The following is a 17,890-nucleotide window of genomic DNA, read 5'->3' on the forward strand; positions in this document are numbered from 1 at the left end:
ACTGATTTCAGTCGAGATCCCTTTAAAATTGACATTTATCGGTAGGTCTTGTTTAAGACCATCTTAAATTACGATTTCTCACAACCTTCCTTTTTTTGCCTTTTTTGTTGTGGTTAATTGTGGTGTTTTTATTGCAGGCTAACCCAAATGTTGCGGCTTATTCAAACAAGTCTATTGAGCATTGGGATGACATATGTGCGTTGGTTGGACCGGATCAGGCCGTTGGTGATGGAGTAGAGCATCATGAAGAGGGTGCTACTATGATGGACGAAGAGGCATGCGATGGTGCGAGTTCAAGCATGGATACTACTTCAACTAGCTCCAACAAGAAGAGAAAATGGGATAATTTAGCTAAAGCCGTGACTAGTGTTGCACACACACTCAAAAGTTACGTTGAAGCTAGACTCAAAGCCACTCCTCCGACTTTGGGAGGAAAAGAAGTCTATGATGAAGTTTCTAATGTGATTGGCATCCTCCGTCCTGAAGTGTTGAAAGCCGTGAGCATGTTTATAGAGTCTCCGGTAAAGTTTCAAGTGCTCAAGAATCTTCCCAATGATAAAAAAAACACAAAAACAAAGAAACGTAAACAAACTGTTAATACAGATTGGTGATGATAACTTATTTTTCATAAGATAAACTAAAATTCTAAGACAAACAATCGTGAAAGATAATATACATATATTGTATTAAACGTTAAAGTTTAATTGTCGCAATTGAAGCATAAAACCGTCTTATACCATATTTATGACCATAAAATCTACAAAATTCTACCCGTAATTGTCTAATTGATAACTACTGTAAAAGGTTATTGTTTTTGATAAATAAGTAAAAATAAAGACAACTAACCTTGTTTAGTGGTTATTGCCACAACAGTCTTTGAAATGTCTTCTAAGATGCTGTAAATTGAAAAAAAAAATTATTAATAGTTGGTAAACAAATGTAAAAAGAAAATGTTAGAAATTTAAAACATTTGATACTTAAATAAATACCTGGCCCTGCTAAACGGATCTAACAAGCCATTCGAAAAAATTATATTACTTGCGGACTTCTTAAGGGACGTTTTAAGATCCTATCAACAAAAAATTACGGTCATTAACTTGATATTTGAGTATTAAAAATTAAAAAGAAATACATTTTGTATTTGATTTACAAATTTAAAAAAGTATTCAGTAATACATGTCTGCCATAGTACGTTGAAATCCACTTATCATGGGGGTATACCCCATATTTTTTGAAACAGTCCTCCTTAAATGTAGACAAGTTAAATGGCTAGCTTCTTCTCGAACATAGTCAACTCGCTACAACCGTGATGGGGTACGAGTTCTGATGTGACCATAATTAGCGCATATTTAGCCCCCGAATTAGCCTTGTTCTCATGCTTTTTAGTGCATATTTAGGTCATTTATTATCTTTAGTTCTTTGTTTTGCATATTCTTTGAGATTTTGATCCCTTGGTAGGAAAGGAGTAAGAATCTTGCATTTTCATGGCAAAACGAGACTAAATTGATCGAATCCAATGACCAAGCATCAAGGAGAGACAAGATTAGAAGGCCTTTGTACATATTATAGTAGTTGGGCAAATGGCGAGAAAGGATCCTTGAGTCCCCGAGGAAATCCCCAAGGATTTTATGAAGAAAAGGGAAGAAAAGAAGAAGAAATATTGCTGAGGTACAATCCGAGCGGATTGTCCTGAATCCGCCCGTCCTCCACAAGCACAACCCGTGCGTTTTCCTCCAAAGACGCCCGGACTGCAGCCACACAATACGCCCGGATTCCCCTGAAGACGCCCGTCTTCCCCTGCCAGAATCTGCCCGTCCCGACTTCAAAACGCACGGATTCCAGTACAGCGAAATTTCGTCTTCTCCAAGCTACAAAGAAAGAAGCCCTTCCTTCGAAAAATACCGGCTTCTCCCTGCTCAATCTAAAAAGTGTAATTACTAGTTTAGCCCTTAGTTAACCCTAATGCATCCACCTAATTTCAACTATAAATACCCCATTAGTCTAATTAGAAGAGCATGTTCTTATCAATTCTTAGAGTAGTTAATATCAATCAAATCTCTCTTTAGTTTTGTAATCAACAATTAATCAAGTTTTAATACAAGTTTTATTTCCTTAATCTCTCTTTTGTTCATCCTTTATTTTGGGTAATTAAAGATTATTTGGGTTATTATTGGGAGATTGACAACCTCTCAATCAAGCATCAAGTACTTCTTTTATCTTTGCTTTATTATTGGAATCATTAGTAGGTATAATCCTCTTAATCCCTTTTTAATTATTGTTAATTACTTTCATTTATTCATTATGTTTCATTTTGTTGGTATGATTGACAACCTTGCTAGCATGATCAACATGATAATGAGTGAGTAGTCACCTAGCTAGGGTTAATGGGTAATTAGGGGAAACCAACATGGGGAATGATTCATGCTTAAATTAATATGCTTTCATGATTTATTTGCTTGCTTGTTTTGATCTCAACTCATGCACATGTTATGTTTGATGAAATGCGAGCCTATGAATCCTTGCATTTTTTACCCATCACCTATCTTTTCAATGAGACTTGTAAGACATAAACCAACTCGAGTCTCATTAGACCATGCATGTTGTTGAGTAGGGAAGATTAAGTCGACTTGTAGGTGTTGTACAATCTAATCGATTCGGCTCCGGGACCCAAACTTTCCTAGGATTGTAAGATATAACCCAACTCAATCCATCACAACAATAATTGCTTGCTTATAATTTGAGAACATGTTTGTATGATCAATTCCCATGATTCCCCTATGACCCCATGACACCCTAGTGCTTTTTATCAATTTTTTACAACCCTTTTAATTCATCTTGCTTGTTTATTTTCATTGCTATTTTAGTTTAGTGACCTTCTACATCAACCCAAATTGTGACATCCCTAAGACACCACTAGTTTCAATAGAAATCTCATCTCAATTCCCGTCCCTTGGGATCCGACCTTTACTTGCCTCTTTACTAATTGTAGAGTTGTTTGTGAAGCTATAAATTGTGTTTTGATTGGACGCGACCCAACGACATCATACCATACCATACCATCGCGCAACCACATCAAAAATGGCGCCGTTGCCGGGGACGGTGTTAGCTTGATTTAGATTTTCTTATATTGTTATTAGTTGTGTCTTTCTTTGCCTTGGGGAAGTAAAACTCCTCAAGGTTTGTTCTAACTATTTTCAAGTTGTTCGATATTTTGCAAGATGGACTTTATAGATTGTTTTGTAGAGGACCACTTAAGTATACCTTCTTCAAAGATCTCATGCAAGCATTGGAAGCCTTGGAAGCAAGTGAGGCTAAAAATATGTATTGGGAATTGGAGGTGGATCTTTTTGAGGCCGCTCTAGCTAACAAAGAACTTACCCATGCACAATCTGAATTAGTGCATAACATCCTTGTAGAAGCATGTCAACCCATAGAGGATGAGCAATCCATCCTAGAAGATATTTTACAAGCTCAAGAGCAAGAGGAACCCATCATGGAATTTGAATGTGATGAGGTTGATGAGAATGAAGAACAAGTTGAATATGCTATGAGAATGGAATGTCTAATGGAGATGGAGCAAATTCTCAATGAAACTCCAAAGGAGGAAAGTGAGGTACAAACTCCTACTTTAAAACCCCTTCCCCCAAATTTGAAATATGCTTACCTTGATGAATCAAAGACCAAACCCGTAATTGTTAATGATAGACTTGATGAGAACCAATTGGGAAAATTGCTTGATGTGTTGAAACAACATGAAAAGGCTATAGGTTATAGTCTAGATGACCTTAAGGGGATAAGTCCCAACTTTTGCATGCATATAATTCATCTAGAGGAAGACCATAGACCTACCATTCAACCCCAAAGAAGATTGAACCCCCACATGCAAGAAGTTGTCAAAGGAGAAGTTATGAAATTACTTGATGCGGGAATCATATATCCCATATCGGATTCTTTATGGGTTAGCCCCGTCCAAGTGGTACCTAAGAAAAGAGGTACCACGGTAGTGACAAATGAAAAGAATGAACTAATACCCACAAGAATGATCACCGGTTGGCGTATGTGCATTGACTATCGAAAATTAAACTCCGCAACAAGAAAGGGTCACTTCCCCCTACCATTCATTGACCAAATGCTTGAGAGGTTAGCCTCCAACAAATTCTTTTGTTACCTTGACGGGTATTCGGGATTCTTCCAAATCCCTATACACCCGGATGACCAACATAAGACCACCTTCACATGCCCTTATGGTACTTTTGCATATAGGAGGATGCCTTTTGGTTTATGTAATGCCCCCGCCACTTTCCAAAGATGCATGATGAGTGTCTTCTCCGATTACTTAGAGACCATAATGGAAGTTTTTATGGATGATTTTAGTGTTTATGGAAAGGACTTTGACTCATGTTTGCATAATCTTTCTCTTGTGTTGCAAAAATGTGAAGATGTTAGTCTTGTTTTAAATTGGGAAAAGTGTCACTTCATGGTCAATGAAGGAATTGTTTTGGGTCATTTAATTTCGAAAAAGGGCATCGAGGTCGATAAAGATAAAGTTGAGGTGATAGAGAAACTACCACCTCCCGTGAATGTTAGAGGGGTGAGAAGTTTTCTCGGACACGCGGGTTTCTATCGCCGGTTCATAAAAGATTTTTCAAAAATAGCGAAACCCCTCACTCAACTTTTGCTCAAAGATGCCCAATTCCTTTTCACTGATGAGTGTGTTGAAGCCTTTAATAGAATCAAGGAAGCACTAATCTCGGCACCGATCATCCAACCTCCAAATTGGGAACTACCATTCGAGATTATGTGTGATGCTAGCAACTACGCCGTTGGAGCGGTTCTTGGCCAACGGGTAGGAAGAGCTCTTCATGCCATCTATTATATAAGCAAGACTCTTGATCCCTCCCAAGTGAACTATGATACCACCGAGAAGGAGCTTCTTGCCATTGTCTATGCTTTGGACAAATTCCGTTCCTACTTACTTGGATCCAAGGTGATTGTATTTTCGGATCACCGTGCTCTCCGACATCTCTTGATAAAGAAAGAGGCAAAACCAAGATTGTTAAGATGGATTTTGCTTCTTCAAGAATTTGACTTAGAAATAAGAGACAAGAAAGGAGCCTAGAATGTAGTGGCGGATCACTTGTCAAGGATCCGGTTTCATGATGAAAATGGAGAAACCCCGATCAATGACTCATTTCCCGACGATATTTTGATGGCCATTCAAACACAACTTGAAAGGCACATCACCCCATGGTTTGCCGATTATCCTAACTATATTGTTGGAAAAGTACTCCCTCCAAATTTGAACCACAACCAAAGGAAAAGATTCCTATTCGAAGTGAAGAGGTACTTTTGGGACGATCCAAACCTCTACAAGGAGTGTAGTGATGGGCTCTACCGGAGATGCATCCCTCAATGGGAAGTCCAAGGAATCTTGGAAGGATGTCACTCATCACCCTACGGCGGGCACCATGGAGCAAGGAGAACCGTTGCAAAAATTCTTCAATCGGGTTTCTATTGGCCTACAATGTTTCAAGACACGAGAGAATTCATCATTCATTGCGATGCTTGTCAGAGAACGGGGAATATCTCTTGGAGGAATGAAATGCCACAAAGGGGCATTCTAGAGGTGGAGATCTTCGATGTTTGGGGAATCGACTACCAAGGGCCCTTTGTGACATCCAATGGGAATAAGTACATCCTTGTTGCCGTAGACTACGTCTCAAAGTGGGTGGAGGCAATTGCCACTCCGAATGATGATGCAAAAACGGTCACCAAGCTCTTCAAGAAGATAATCTTCCCAAGATTTGGAGTTCCTAGAGCAATTATAAGTGATGGAAGAACGCATTTCCATGAGAAGAAACTTGCATCTCTTTGACCAAATATGGTGTTCAACATAGAACCGGCTTGGGATATCATCCTCAAACAAGCGGTCAAGTTGAGATTTCAAATAGAGAGATCAAGCAAATCCTTGAGAAAGTTGTGAACAAAACCCGGAAAGATTGGAGCACAAAGCTTGATGATGCTCTTTGGGCTTATAGGACGGCCTATAAGACTCCCATAGGAGCCTCCCCTTACAAGCTTGTTTATGGAAAAGCATGTCATTTGCCAATCGAATTGGAGTACAAAGCTTTTTGTGCAATCCGAGCACTTAATCTTGATCTCAAATTGAGTGGGCAAAGGAGGATGATTCAAATTCAAGAGTTGGAGGAATTCCGACTACAATCCTATGAGAATGCAAAGATTTACAAAGAAAGAACGAAATTGCTTCATGATAAGAGAATTAGACAAAAGGCCTTGCACAAAGGAGACAAAGTCCTTCTATTCAATTCCCGCTACCGACTTTTTCCGGGAAAGTTGAACTCTAGATGGATGGGTCCCTATGTGATAACCGAAGTTGGAAAATATGGAAATTTTGAACTCAAGGCGGAAGATGGAAGCAAGTTCAAGGTAAATGGTCAAAGGTTGAAGCCATACTATGAGGGAGCGTTTATTGGAGAGGTCGAGGTCACCTACCTCGGGCCTCCTCACCCTTGAAAGGACCATCTAAGGGAGAGTTTGGTGGAGTCCTCCCTAAACCACCATTTGTAAATATTTCTAACTCCCTAACTTGCATTTCAATTCTTGTATTGCATTTTTGTCATCTTTGGATTTTTATACTTTGATCAAGATAATTGTCATGTTTGAGAGAACTGAGGGAGGGACTAATGATTTCAATTGATGTGTAGTGCTTTAGTTTAGTATGGGGATAGCAATTGCCTAGGCTATTCATGCCTTAGTAGTGCCCCCACAATGAAGAACACAAGATATGATGAAGAATGGAAGAATGACAAGGGATATGCATGTACACGGATGGAACTGAATCCGGGTACAAAGGGGTCGAATCCGAGCGGATTCAGGAGAATCCGCCCGTCTTTAGACAATCCGGGCATATTGGGTAGAAGACGCCCGTTTCTGAAAATCCGCCCGTCTTGAAAGAAAGACGCCCGGCTTTTTTGCTGAAGAAAGCAAGAAAAATCGTTGTGAAGGAATCCGCCCGTCTTCTATAGAAGACGCCCGTCCCGTGTTTGCAAATCCGAGCGTCTTCACTGAAAGACGCCCGTCTTTAGGCGAGTTTTTCCCAACCCATAACAGACCAAATCCGGACGTCCCGAGCAAAAACCGCCCGTCTTGCCCTTGCAGTTCAAATTTTTCGGGTTTTATAAACCCCCTCCCACATTCATTTCTTCATTCCTTCACTCATAACACTACTCAAAACCCTCATCCTCTCCATCACAAAAAACAAAATTCCTCAACAACATTCACCAAAATCAAATCAAAACATCCTTTTAACAACAAATCAATCACTCCTTTTTCAATAAAAATCAAAACCAAGCACAAAATCTTCAACCTTTGAGTCGATTTTTGAATTCATAAAGGCAAAGCCTTTCACCTTTAAATCGATTTGGGTACACTATAAATTGAAGATTTTTCACTCTTTTCTTGGTTAATTCATCAATGGCAAGGACTAAGGGAGCAACAAAAGCAACAAAGGCAAAGGCACCAAAGGCAAAGACACTATCATTAAGGCAAAAGAGTCTTCAAGCAAAGAAAGCATTGGCTATGGTGGTAGCAAACCCAAACTTGGAAGTGCAACAACAACAACAACCTTCTATGGGAGCAACAACATCCACTACTGCGGAAATTGATCAACTTTCGCACTATCCGGAGGTAACTTTCATTTCCAAAACCCATAGGGACACTTTTGCCAAGTTTGCTAGGAAATCATTTTTATCCACCAAGTTTATTTGTGAAGATACCTTAGATAAGTTGGGTGTCCTTGAGCAAACTAGAGCCTTCTTTAAAGCCATGGGGTTGGAGAAATTGTTTGAATTAAAAGAATTGACACTCCTCCCTTACCTTGGAATTTTTGAGTTCTTTGAAAGTTAACAAGGTTGAGACTATGGAGACCATCGAGTTCCGTCTAGCTAATGTTAGTAGGCGCATCTCCTTTAAGGAAATGGGTGAAGCTTTGGGTCTTAGTGATTCACCGAGTTATTTTAAGAATGTTGGCAAGTATGACCCCGACCCTCTTTGGGAGGCAATTTCCGGAAGGAAATTTGAGGACTTTCATGCGAGTCGTGCTCTTTTAGTCCACCATCCGGGCATAAGAGTATGGCATAAGGTCATAGGAAACACCATCATTGCAAGAAAAGATACCAACCATTTCACCAAACTCGATTTTGTTCTTCTTGAGTCGGCTTTGAACATTGGAAGAGTACACACCAAGCCTTTCAACTCTCTAAGGCTTTTGGTAGATAGATGGCTAAACATTGATTGTGGGAAGAAAGGCACTACCGTTATTGTGAATGGCGGCCTAGTCACTATCCTAGCTAAATACTTTGATCCTAACTTCAACAAAGATAACAAGTATGAGGCGAAAGAGGGTGGTCATCTCATTGATATGCATACTATGATACACAAGTACAAGTGGGTTGCACATAACCCTCTTGACACCAAGTATGGATGGCTCACTAGTGAGGCTAGATCTTTCACTTTGCCTTCGAAGATTTGTCGTTTAAGCGTCCACCGGACCAATTATCTACTTCCCCTTTCGAAAGAGGCCGAGTACATTATCCGACAACAAAAGGGTGAACTTGAAATGCCCTCCTCTTCCATTGTCACACCACCCTACCCTTTCGAGTACCAAGAGTTCAAGCCCGATGGCGTTGAAGCAAGAAATGATTATTTGACTCTTCTCATGCAAGCAATGCACAAGCAAGCCTTTGAGGATCGGAAAAATGCTTACTTGGCTCAATATCCACCCCTCCTACACTTAGCTAGGCAAGGACTACTTGATCCTTCATGTCCTTTGCCTAGTTGGGCGGATAGAGAAGTCCTCTTCCCGAGTGCATCTAGGGTTGTTCCGGGTGATAATGAGGTTGTCGGTAATGAAGAAGTTGATGATAACATTGATGAGGAAGCAAGTGAAGAAGGAGAAGAGGATGATGAGCAAAGTGAAGAAGAAGGTGAAGAAGCAAGTGAAGAGGAAAGTGGCAATGAGACCACTTCTAATGAGGAAGGTGATGATAGTGATGATATATATGATGGAAGATTAACAAGCTTTGGAGGCTCCTACCCTCTCAAGGTTTGTCTATTTCTCTCTTTGTTTTAATTATTTTTCTTGATCATTGTTGGAGTAGTCCTAGCACCATAGAGGACTCACATCTCGGTCCCATTAAGGTGTTCTCATTTTATTGTTCCCACTTTCAAAATCCAAAATGACAAATTAGTTTCATGCATTGCATAGTGTGTGCATGAACTACACCCTTCCTTAGGACATTAGAAATAGTGTCTAACTCGGTTTGGGGAAGTTAATGCATACACAACGGGAGGTAATCTAAATTATCCTCTCTGTCATAAACAAAAACCATGCATCATATAGTGTAGATTAGTGTAGATTGCATTTAGTGTAGAAATCATGCATCATATTTGCATAATTTCCCATCATTTTCGCCATTGAGGACAATGCCCATATTAGTGTGGGGATGGGGAATTCTAACTTAACTTTTATTTAAAAATCCAAAAAAATTGAAAAATTTCGAAAATCCATAAAAATTTGAAAATTGAAAAGCCAAAAACATGTTTATTTCCTTTGTAGTGTAGTCTTGTATATATTATTGTATATATTGTGTTTGTTCTATCCTTGTTCACATTGATCGACTACGCCACATCCGAGACATGAGAATCATGAAGACCACATGGTATGATCTTTCCAATCTCCTTTTTCCTCTTTATGTTAATGACTATGTGGCTTTATTTTGATTGATGCGGTATAACAATGTGAACTTAGGACTTGCATTTAGTTTATATGTCATATTAGTTGGTAGAATCATATGCGTTAGGATGTTTATAATAGTTGCATCATGGCATATAGTTGCATTTAGATGACAAGTTTTGAAAAGTGCCTAATTAGGAACTTTGACAAGAGCAACTAAGCCATTACAAATACTTTTTCAACTTAAGACTTTGCCTACTAGAATGGTTGTAAAACACCCTAGATAGTGTCATACTAGTGCCTTTTGACCCATGACCCAAAGCCTAGTCAAGGGTTTGCATGTGAGTCACCTATCCAACCCCGTGATGCGATGTAGACTTGGTTAACTTGTCTAGGTGACCTTGATTGACCTTGTGGTAAGGCAACCCAAAAATACTTTCTATCAATAAGTTTGAAGTGCTCATTTCGAAAATTTTGTCATGTGGAAGTAATTTAATGCTAAGGAAACCTCAAATGTTATGAAATGTTGAAATGTTGAGAAATTTAATTATTTTGATGGAGGCGTACCACTTCGATGTGCTTTGGAGAGGGATCCATTGAATTGGGCCCCCACACGGTTGTGAATTCGACCGCCCAGAGACAGAGTGACTATCACCCCGAAAAGCTATTGTCTAGAGGTTAACCGGTTGCCTAATAAGCGATTGGCGAAAGCAAAGGACACTAGCCCGGAAGGGACAAACCCCATCTTAAATTTTTGAAATGTGAAAGTTGAATGAGGTCAATTTTTGAATACTAGTCATATCCATCTTTGTTTATAACGATTTGAGCATTTCATCCCCAAAAAGCCTTTTTGTCAAGCCACTTTGTCGAGCTTGGGACGATCCATGACCTTTACTTTTGTAGAGAATTCGAGACTTGTCATGTCATATGCTACTAGCATCATAGGGATCATCATTCCACCACCATCCGATCGCCCTTGACGAAAGCATTTGGAAATTGAGGACGAAAGTAGTCTAGTTTAACACCATTTGGAGGTGATTTAGTGCCATCCTCTTAGCCTTAGTAATTTGTTGAACTAGTATTTGTGAAGGATTATATGCTCTTAAATTTGTTCCTCTTTAGTGCCTCCGCCACTTGATGAGGAAGTAGCTATTCCTTTTGTAGATGCATCCATTATTTGATTTTTGTGTGCCTAATGTTTGGATGTGTCGCCATTTTGGCAAGACCCACCTTGCCTTGCAAGAAGGCATCCTACCTCATGGTTGTCTTGTTCTGAGTTGAAGGGGCGGAGTGAGACCCGCTAATTGTCTCATATCGGCTATGTTATTAGGTTAGTTTAAATAATGGTCCTAGTCTTTGTCACCTCTTTACTCGGGACGAGCAAAAGTTCGGTTTGGGGATATTTGATGTGACCATAATTAGCGCATATTTAGCCCCCGAATTAGCCTTGTTCCCATGCTTTTTAGTGCATATTTGGGTCATTTATTATCTTTAGTTCTTTGTTTTGCATATTCTTTGAGATTTTGATCCCTTGGTAGGAAAGGAGTAAGAATCTTGCATTTTCATGGCAAAACGAGACTAAATTGATCGAATCCAATGACCAAGCATCAAGGAGAGACAAGATTAGAAGGCCTTTATACATATTATAGTAGTTGGGCAAATGGCGAGAAAGGATCCTTGAGTCCGCGAGGAAATCCCCAAGGATTTTATGAAGAAAAGAGAAGAAAAGAAAAAGAAATATTGCTGAGGTACAATCCGAGCGGATTGTCCTGAATCCGCCCGTCCTCCACAAGCACAACCCGTGCGTTTTCCTCCAAAGACGCCCGGACTGCAGCCACACAATACGCCCAGATTCCCCTGAAGACGCCCGTCTTCCCCTGCCAGAATCCGCCCGTCCCGACTTCAAAACGCACGGATTCCAGTATAGCGAATTTTCGTCTTCTCCAAGCTACAAAGAAAGAAGCCCTTCCTTCGAAAAATACCGGCTTCTCCCTGCTCAATCTAAAAAGTGTAATTACTAGTTTAGCCCTTAGTTAACCCTAATGCATCCACCTAATTTCAACTATAAATACCCCATTAGTCTAATTAGAAGAGCATGTTCTTCTTATCAATTCTTAGAGTAGTTAATATCAATCAAATCTCTCTTTAGTTTTGTAATCAACAATTAATCAAGTTTTAATACAAGTTTTATTTCCTTAATCTCTCTTTTGTTCATCCTTTATTTTGGGTAATTAAAGATTATTTGGGTTATTATTGGGAGATTGACAACCTCTCAATCAAGCATCAAGTACTTCTTTTATCTTTGCTTTATTATTGGAATCATTAGTAGGTATAATCCTCTTAATCCCTTTTTAATTATTGTTAATTACTTTCATTTATTCATCATGTTTCATTTTGTTGGTATGATTGATAACCTTGCTAGCATGATCAACATGATAATGAGTGAGTAGTCACCTAGCTAGGTGTTAGGCCCAGATTAGCCTGGCCTGACCGTAACCTGGCCTGACCTTACAAGGCTGATTGAAGAATGCGAAGACCGGACAAATCTAACTGTTATTTAGCTGTTGAAGAATATTATGGTAGGCAGGCTACTAAATCCTGGAAGAGAAGCTTGATGGTCAGTATAGAACAGCTTGGCAAACTATTAAAGCAGCCTGGATTGAGCAGATAAACAAGAAATACAAAGTTGTACAAGTCAAATAACCGTGTCCTATATTCAAGGAAGACCAAGTCCAACCAAAAGACTCTATCAATTATGAATTTGGACGGAAAGAAGAGAAAGAGCCCAAGGTTCGTTAAAATAAGAATAAGTCAAGCGGATTAATAGGGGACATGCCCTATTAATCCGGTAACAACTCCTACCTTTGGGGAGGACGTTATTCATTTATAACGTTATTCATTGTAACGTTGGGGAGGGGGTAGAGAATTATAAATAGCAGAATCTAAGCAATTATAAGGGGATTCATATTGATTTTTAATGATTTTACACCTTATCTCTTTCTACTCTTGAATATTCAGATTTACTTACAATATTGTACTCGGCTTATCAAGATAATAAAAACATCGTTCCTTATACTTAATTCCTCCCTTATTGTTTTACTCACATTATTCCAAACATATAGAACTAGATACCCTGATTACTATATTATCAGGCCGGATTCCTTCCAGGAAAATCCTGCAAAAACAATTGGCGCCCACCGTGGGGCATCTAGTTCTTCAACCAATAAAATTCTCCTTATCATCTTTTCATTTAATATTCACACACAAAAATGGTAGAACTCACCGCAGAACAACAATTAGCGGCTGCCCTAGCCAAGATCAAAGAATTGGAAACAATCCAAGAGAAGGCAGCTCAGTGAAGCGAGTAAATCAATAGGCTGAAGGAATCTGAGTCTAGCCTGAAAAAGAAATTGGAAAATCAGGCTTCGGGCTCCAAGACCAGATTCGAACCAGGAACCCCATTCTCATCCATTATCAAAAACATAGACTTCTCTAATTTTGGAACCCCGGAGAAGGATACATTATCCGGCACTCCAACCATTCCCAATGATGAGACAAACAAAACTGAAGCAGCAATAATGATGGCTATGCTTCAGGAAATCCAAAAACTCCACAACAAAATAGAAAATATACCCGGAGTGCCAGACCCTGTGGCTGAAGTAGAAGTCGACAGCTTTGCAGATTCACCCTTTGCAGATGAAATTGCAAAGATTGATCTCCCTAAGAAATTTACTGTTCCGTCCATGAGAACTTATGACGGAACTTCTGATTCACAAAATCATGTTGCCATATTCAAACAAAAAATGTTGGCTGCCTCAATACCCAGTGAACTCAGGCAAGTCTGCATGTGCAAAGGCTTTGGCACAACCCGACCGGGCAAAGCATTACAATGGTTCATCAATCTCCCAAATGGAGGTATCAAGAATTTTGCAGAATTGATCAATGCCTTCAATCAACAATTCGCAAGTAGCAGAGATATGGCCAAGAGACCAAGCAACCTGTTCAGGATAAAGCAACTTCCTGAAGAATCTCTCAAGGAATTCTGGCCGATTTGTCAAAGAAAAGGTGGCCATTCCCGGATGTGATGAAGAAACAAAGTAGAAGCATTCAGGCAAGGAGTCTTGCTTGACAGTGACATCTATGCAGATCTGACCAAGAAAGCATGCCCAACCTTTGCCACTGTTCAATCCATCGCCTTAGAGCATGTCAGATTAGAAGAAGACCTCAACTTCAGAACGAACTCATCCGGAGGAAAGCAAGGCTATGGACATACTAACAGGAAAAGCTCCTACCAGAAAGGAGGCAATCCCAGATCAGCACCCTATTCCAGGCCTGAACGATCTGAAGTCAATATGGCACAAGAACATAAAGGTAACCTTTCTAGCCTTCCAACTATTCTTGAATATAACTTCTCTATCAATCTGCAGGATTGATCAAACGCTGGAAAACCTGGGAGATACGGTCGGATGGCCAAAGAAACCGACAACCCCGGGAAAGACCCAACAAGATGGTGTGACTTCCATCGGGACATCGGACACACCACGGAAGAATGCATCCGGCTCAGAAACAGGTGGCATACCTTCTAAAGAAAGGCTATTTGAAAGAAATAATCCAGCAGCCAAAGAACAAAGATGAAGGACAAAACAAAAGAGACCCAGGAAGCAGCAGAGACCCTCCTCCTCCTCCTCCCATCTATGAAGTCAAATTCATAAATGGAGGATCAGAAATCTGTGGACTGACCAGCTCAGCCGCTAAAAGAATATCCAGGGAGTCCAGACTCCAACCTCCTCCTAGGCCCAAGTCATTGCCTGCTATTACCTTTGATGACTCGGATCTGCAAGGAATATCAGATCTACACCATGACAGCCTGGTAATCACCATGCAAATCGGCACAACAAAGGTGTCAAGAATCCTGATAGATGGAGGAAGCTCAATCAACCTGGTGATGCTTGACGTCCTTAAAGCTATGAAGATAGACGAAGGGAAGATCATCAAGAAATCCAGCGTCCTGGTTGGATTCAGTGGAGAAACAAAGAACACCTTGGGAGAAATCAGCCTGCCAACCTATGTGGAAGGCGTGGCTTCATATGAGAAATTTGGAGTAATGGATTGCCTATCCTCGTATAATGTAATCCTGGGCAGACCATGGATCCACAATGTCAAAGCAATCCCATCAACATACCATCAATGCGTGAAAATTCCAACAGAATGGGGATAACCACCATCAGAGGAGAACAAAGGACGGCTCAGGAATGTTACACTCAGGCTTTGAAACCCTCAAAGTCAGGTAAGTCCCTTGCATAGCAATTAAAGTCCCCTGTCAGGGAAGAATATATAGCACAAACACAGATGGAAACAGGAGAGGTCACATTAGACCCAGAATTCCCTGACAGGAAAGTACTTGTAGGGTCAGATGCACCCGACTCAATCGACCGAACTGGTCGACTTTCTCAAAACTAAAATGTCTTGTTTTGCTTGGTCACATTTTGATATGACTGGTATAGATGCTGATGTTATTACTCATAAGTTGAACATTGACAAATCCTTTAAGCCTGTACAGCAAAAGAGAAGAAAATTTGCTGCAGAAAGGCACGAAATTATCAACCAAGAAGTTGACAAGCTACTGGACATGGGAATGATCAGGGAAGTAATGTACCCTGACTGGCTTGCAAACGTGGTAGTCGTCCAAAAGAAAAATGGCAAATGGAGAGTCTGCGTAGATTATACTGACTTAAACAAAGCCTGCCCAAAAGATCCATTTCCCCTACCACACATCGATGCAATGGTAGATGCCACTGCAGGCCACGAAATGTTGACATTCATGGATGCCTCCAGCGGATTCAATTAGATAAAAATGCACCCAGCAGACCAGGAAAGCACGGACTTTCATCTGAAAGAGGTATATATTGTTATCTTTGCTATGCCCTTTGGATTAAAAATGCGGGTGCAACCTACCAAAGGCTAGTCAACATGATATTCAAAGATCAGATAGGAGACACCATGGAAGTCTACATAGATGACATGGTAGTCAAATCAAAAAAAGCAGAAGACCACGTCAAAGACCTGGAAGTAGCCTTTCAAATCTGGAAAAATTCAATATGAAGCTCAACCCACAAAAATGCCACTTGAGTCTCAAAGAGGCAAATTCTGGGCTACATGGTGACAAAAAGAGGAATAGAAGCCAGCCCTGAACAGATCAAAGCCATCCTGGAGCTAGAACCACCAAAGACAGTCAAAGACATACAAAAGCTGACTGGAAGAATAGCAGCCCTGAACAGATTCATTTCAAGATCATCAGAAAGATGCAAATCGTTCTATAACCTGCTAAGAAAGAACAAGGACTTTCAATGGACACCGATCATCGATTGCCTTTGAAGACACGAAAATATATCTATCCTCTCCCCCTTCTTGGCAAAACCAGTCAAAGATGAACCCACGACAGTATACATCGATCCACAGCTTCTTTGTCGGTGCGAGTCCTGGTCAAAGAAGCAGACGGACAACAACACCCTGTCTATTATGTAAGTAAAAGTCTCTTTGGATGCGAGAGATCGGTATGGCCTACTAGAAAAATATGTTTTAGCTTTAATTATGAGTTGCACAAAATTAAGACCATATTTTGAAAGTCACCCTATAATAGTCAGAACCAATCTTCCTATCAAATCTGTACTTAGGAAACCAGAATTGTCCGGACGAATGTGCAAATGGTCAGTCCAGCTAAGCACATACAATATAACATTTGAACCAAGGACAGCAATTAAGTCACAAGCACTAGCAGACTTTGTGGCTGATTTTAGTCCGACCTTAGAACCTGACCTAATAAAAGAAGTGAATAAACTGACCAGCGACCAAAAAGACCTAGAATGGACCCTATTTGTCGATGGAGCAGCCAATACGAGGGGCACAGGCCTAGGAGTAGTACTAAAATCGCCACAGGGGAATAAGATAGTACAAGCTATAAGTTTGTGCATTTGAGGCCACCAACAATGAGGCGAGAATATGAAGTCACGATAGCGGATTAAAGGTATGTATTGACACAGGTGTGCAAAACCTAAAGGTACGTCGATTCCCTCCTCATCTCCAACCAAGTAAATGGGATATATACTGCAAAAGACCCCAAAATGATGCTTTATCTAGATGTTGTTCAAATGCTAAAATCAAAATTTAAAAATTTTGATATTGACCAAATTCCCAGGGATTTAAATACCCAGGCCGATGCTTTAGCCGGCCTAGGATCCAACTTTAGTCCCCTTGACTTCGACAAAATACCCATCGTGCATTTATTAGAACCTGCAATAAATAAACAAGATGAGAGTTTCCCAATCTACATTGCTAATTCTTGGACAAAACCCTACTATGACTGGCTACAACAGGGAATCCTTCCCTTAAATAAGCAAGATGCCAGAGCACTAAAAATAAAAGCTGCTTCATATACTATTATTGACAACGTGCTTTTTAAGAAATCGCAGGCTGGGCCCTACCTCAGATGCCTGGAACCACAGGAAGCTGAGCAGATATTATCAGAAATCCATGAAGGATACTGTGGAAATCACAAAGGTGGAAGAAGCCTGGCAAGCAAAGTACTCAGAACCGGTTATTATTGGCCTACCTTGAGAGCCGATTGCCTGGATTTTAGCTCTAAATGCAAAGCTTGTCAGATTCACGGACCATATATCCACCAGCCATCTGAGGAACTACATTCCATATCCGCACCATGGCCATTCATGAAGTGGGGCATGGATATAGTAGGAAAACTACCTCAAGCACCCGGACAAAAGGTTTTCATGTTATCAATGACTGATTACTTCTCCAAATGGATAGAAGCTGAATCATACAGGCAAGTTAAGGAAAAGGACGTCATAGCATTCATTAAACACAACATCATATGTAGATATGGCATCCCCTCTGAAATAGTATGTGATAATGGCACACAATTTGTGGGAAAAAGAACAGCAGCCTTCTGTGCTCAATGGAACATCAATCTGGTAACATCCACACCAGGATATCCAAAAGCCAACGGTCAAGCAGAATCCAGTAATAAGGTGGTAATCAGCTGCATAAAGAAAAAGCTGGAAAAAAGGAAAGGCAGATGGGCTGAAGAACTCCCCCTGGTCCTTTGGGCTGATAGAACCACGC

The 17,890-nt window shown here is 40.3% G+C and overlaps 1 protein-coding gene across 1 annotated transcript in view; it reads right to left on the bottom strand.

Moving 5' to 3' along the window:
* Positions 1–841: 841 nt before the first annotated feature.
* LOC141589764 (uncharacterized) overlaps positions 842–17,890 on the bottom strand; it is a 50,078-nt gene continuing 33,029 nt past the window's right edge. Inside the window, exons 7-8 of the mRNA XM_074410389.1 lie at positions 990–1,069; positions 842–896 (exon numbers count right to left, since the gene is read on the bottom strand). Coding sequence (XP_074266490.1) covers positions 842–896; positions 990–1,069 — 135 coding nt within the window. The remainder of the gene's footprint in view (positions 897–989; positions 1,070–17,890) is intronic.

This window comes from Silene latifolia, chromosome 7 (assembly GCF_048544455.1).
Source record: "Silene latifolia isolate original U9 population chromosome 7, ASM4854445v1, whole genome shotgun sequence".
Lineage (NCBI taxonomy): Eukaryota > Viridiplantae > Streptophyta > Magnoliopsida > Caryophyllales > Caryophyllaceae > Silene > Silene latifolia.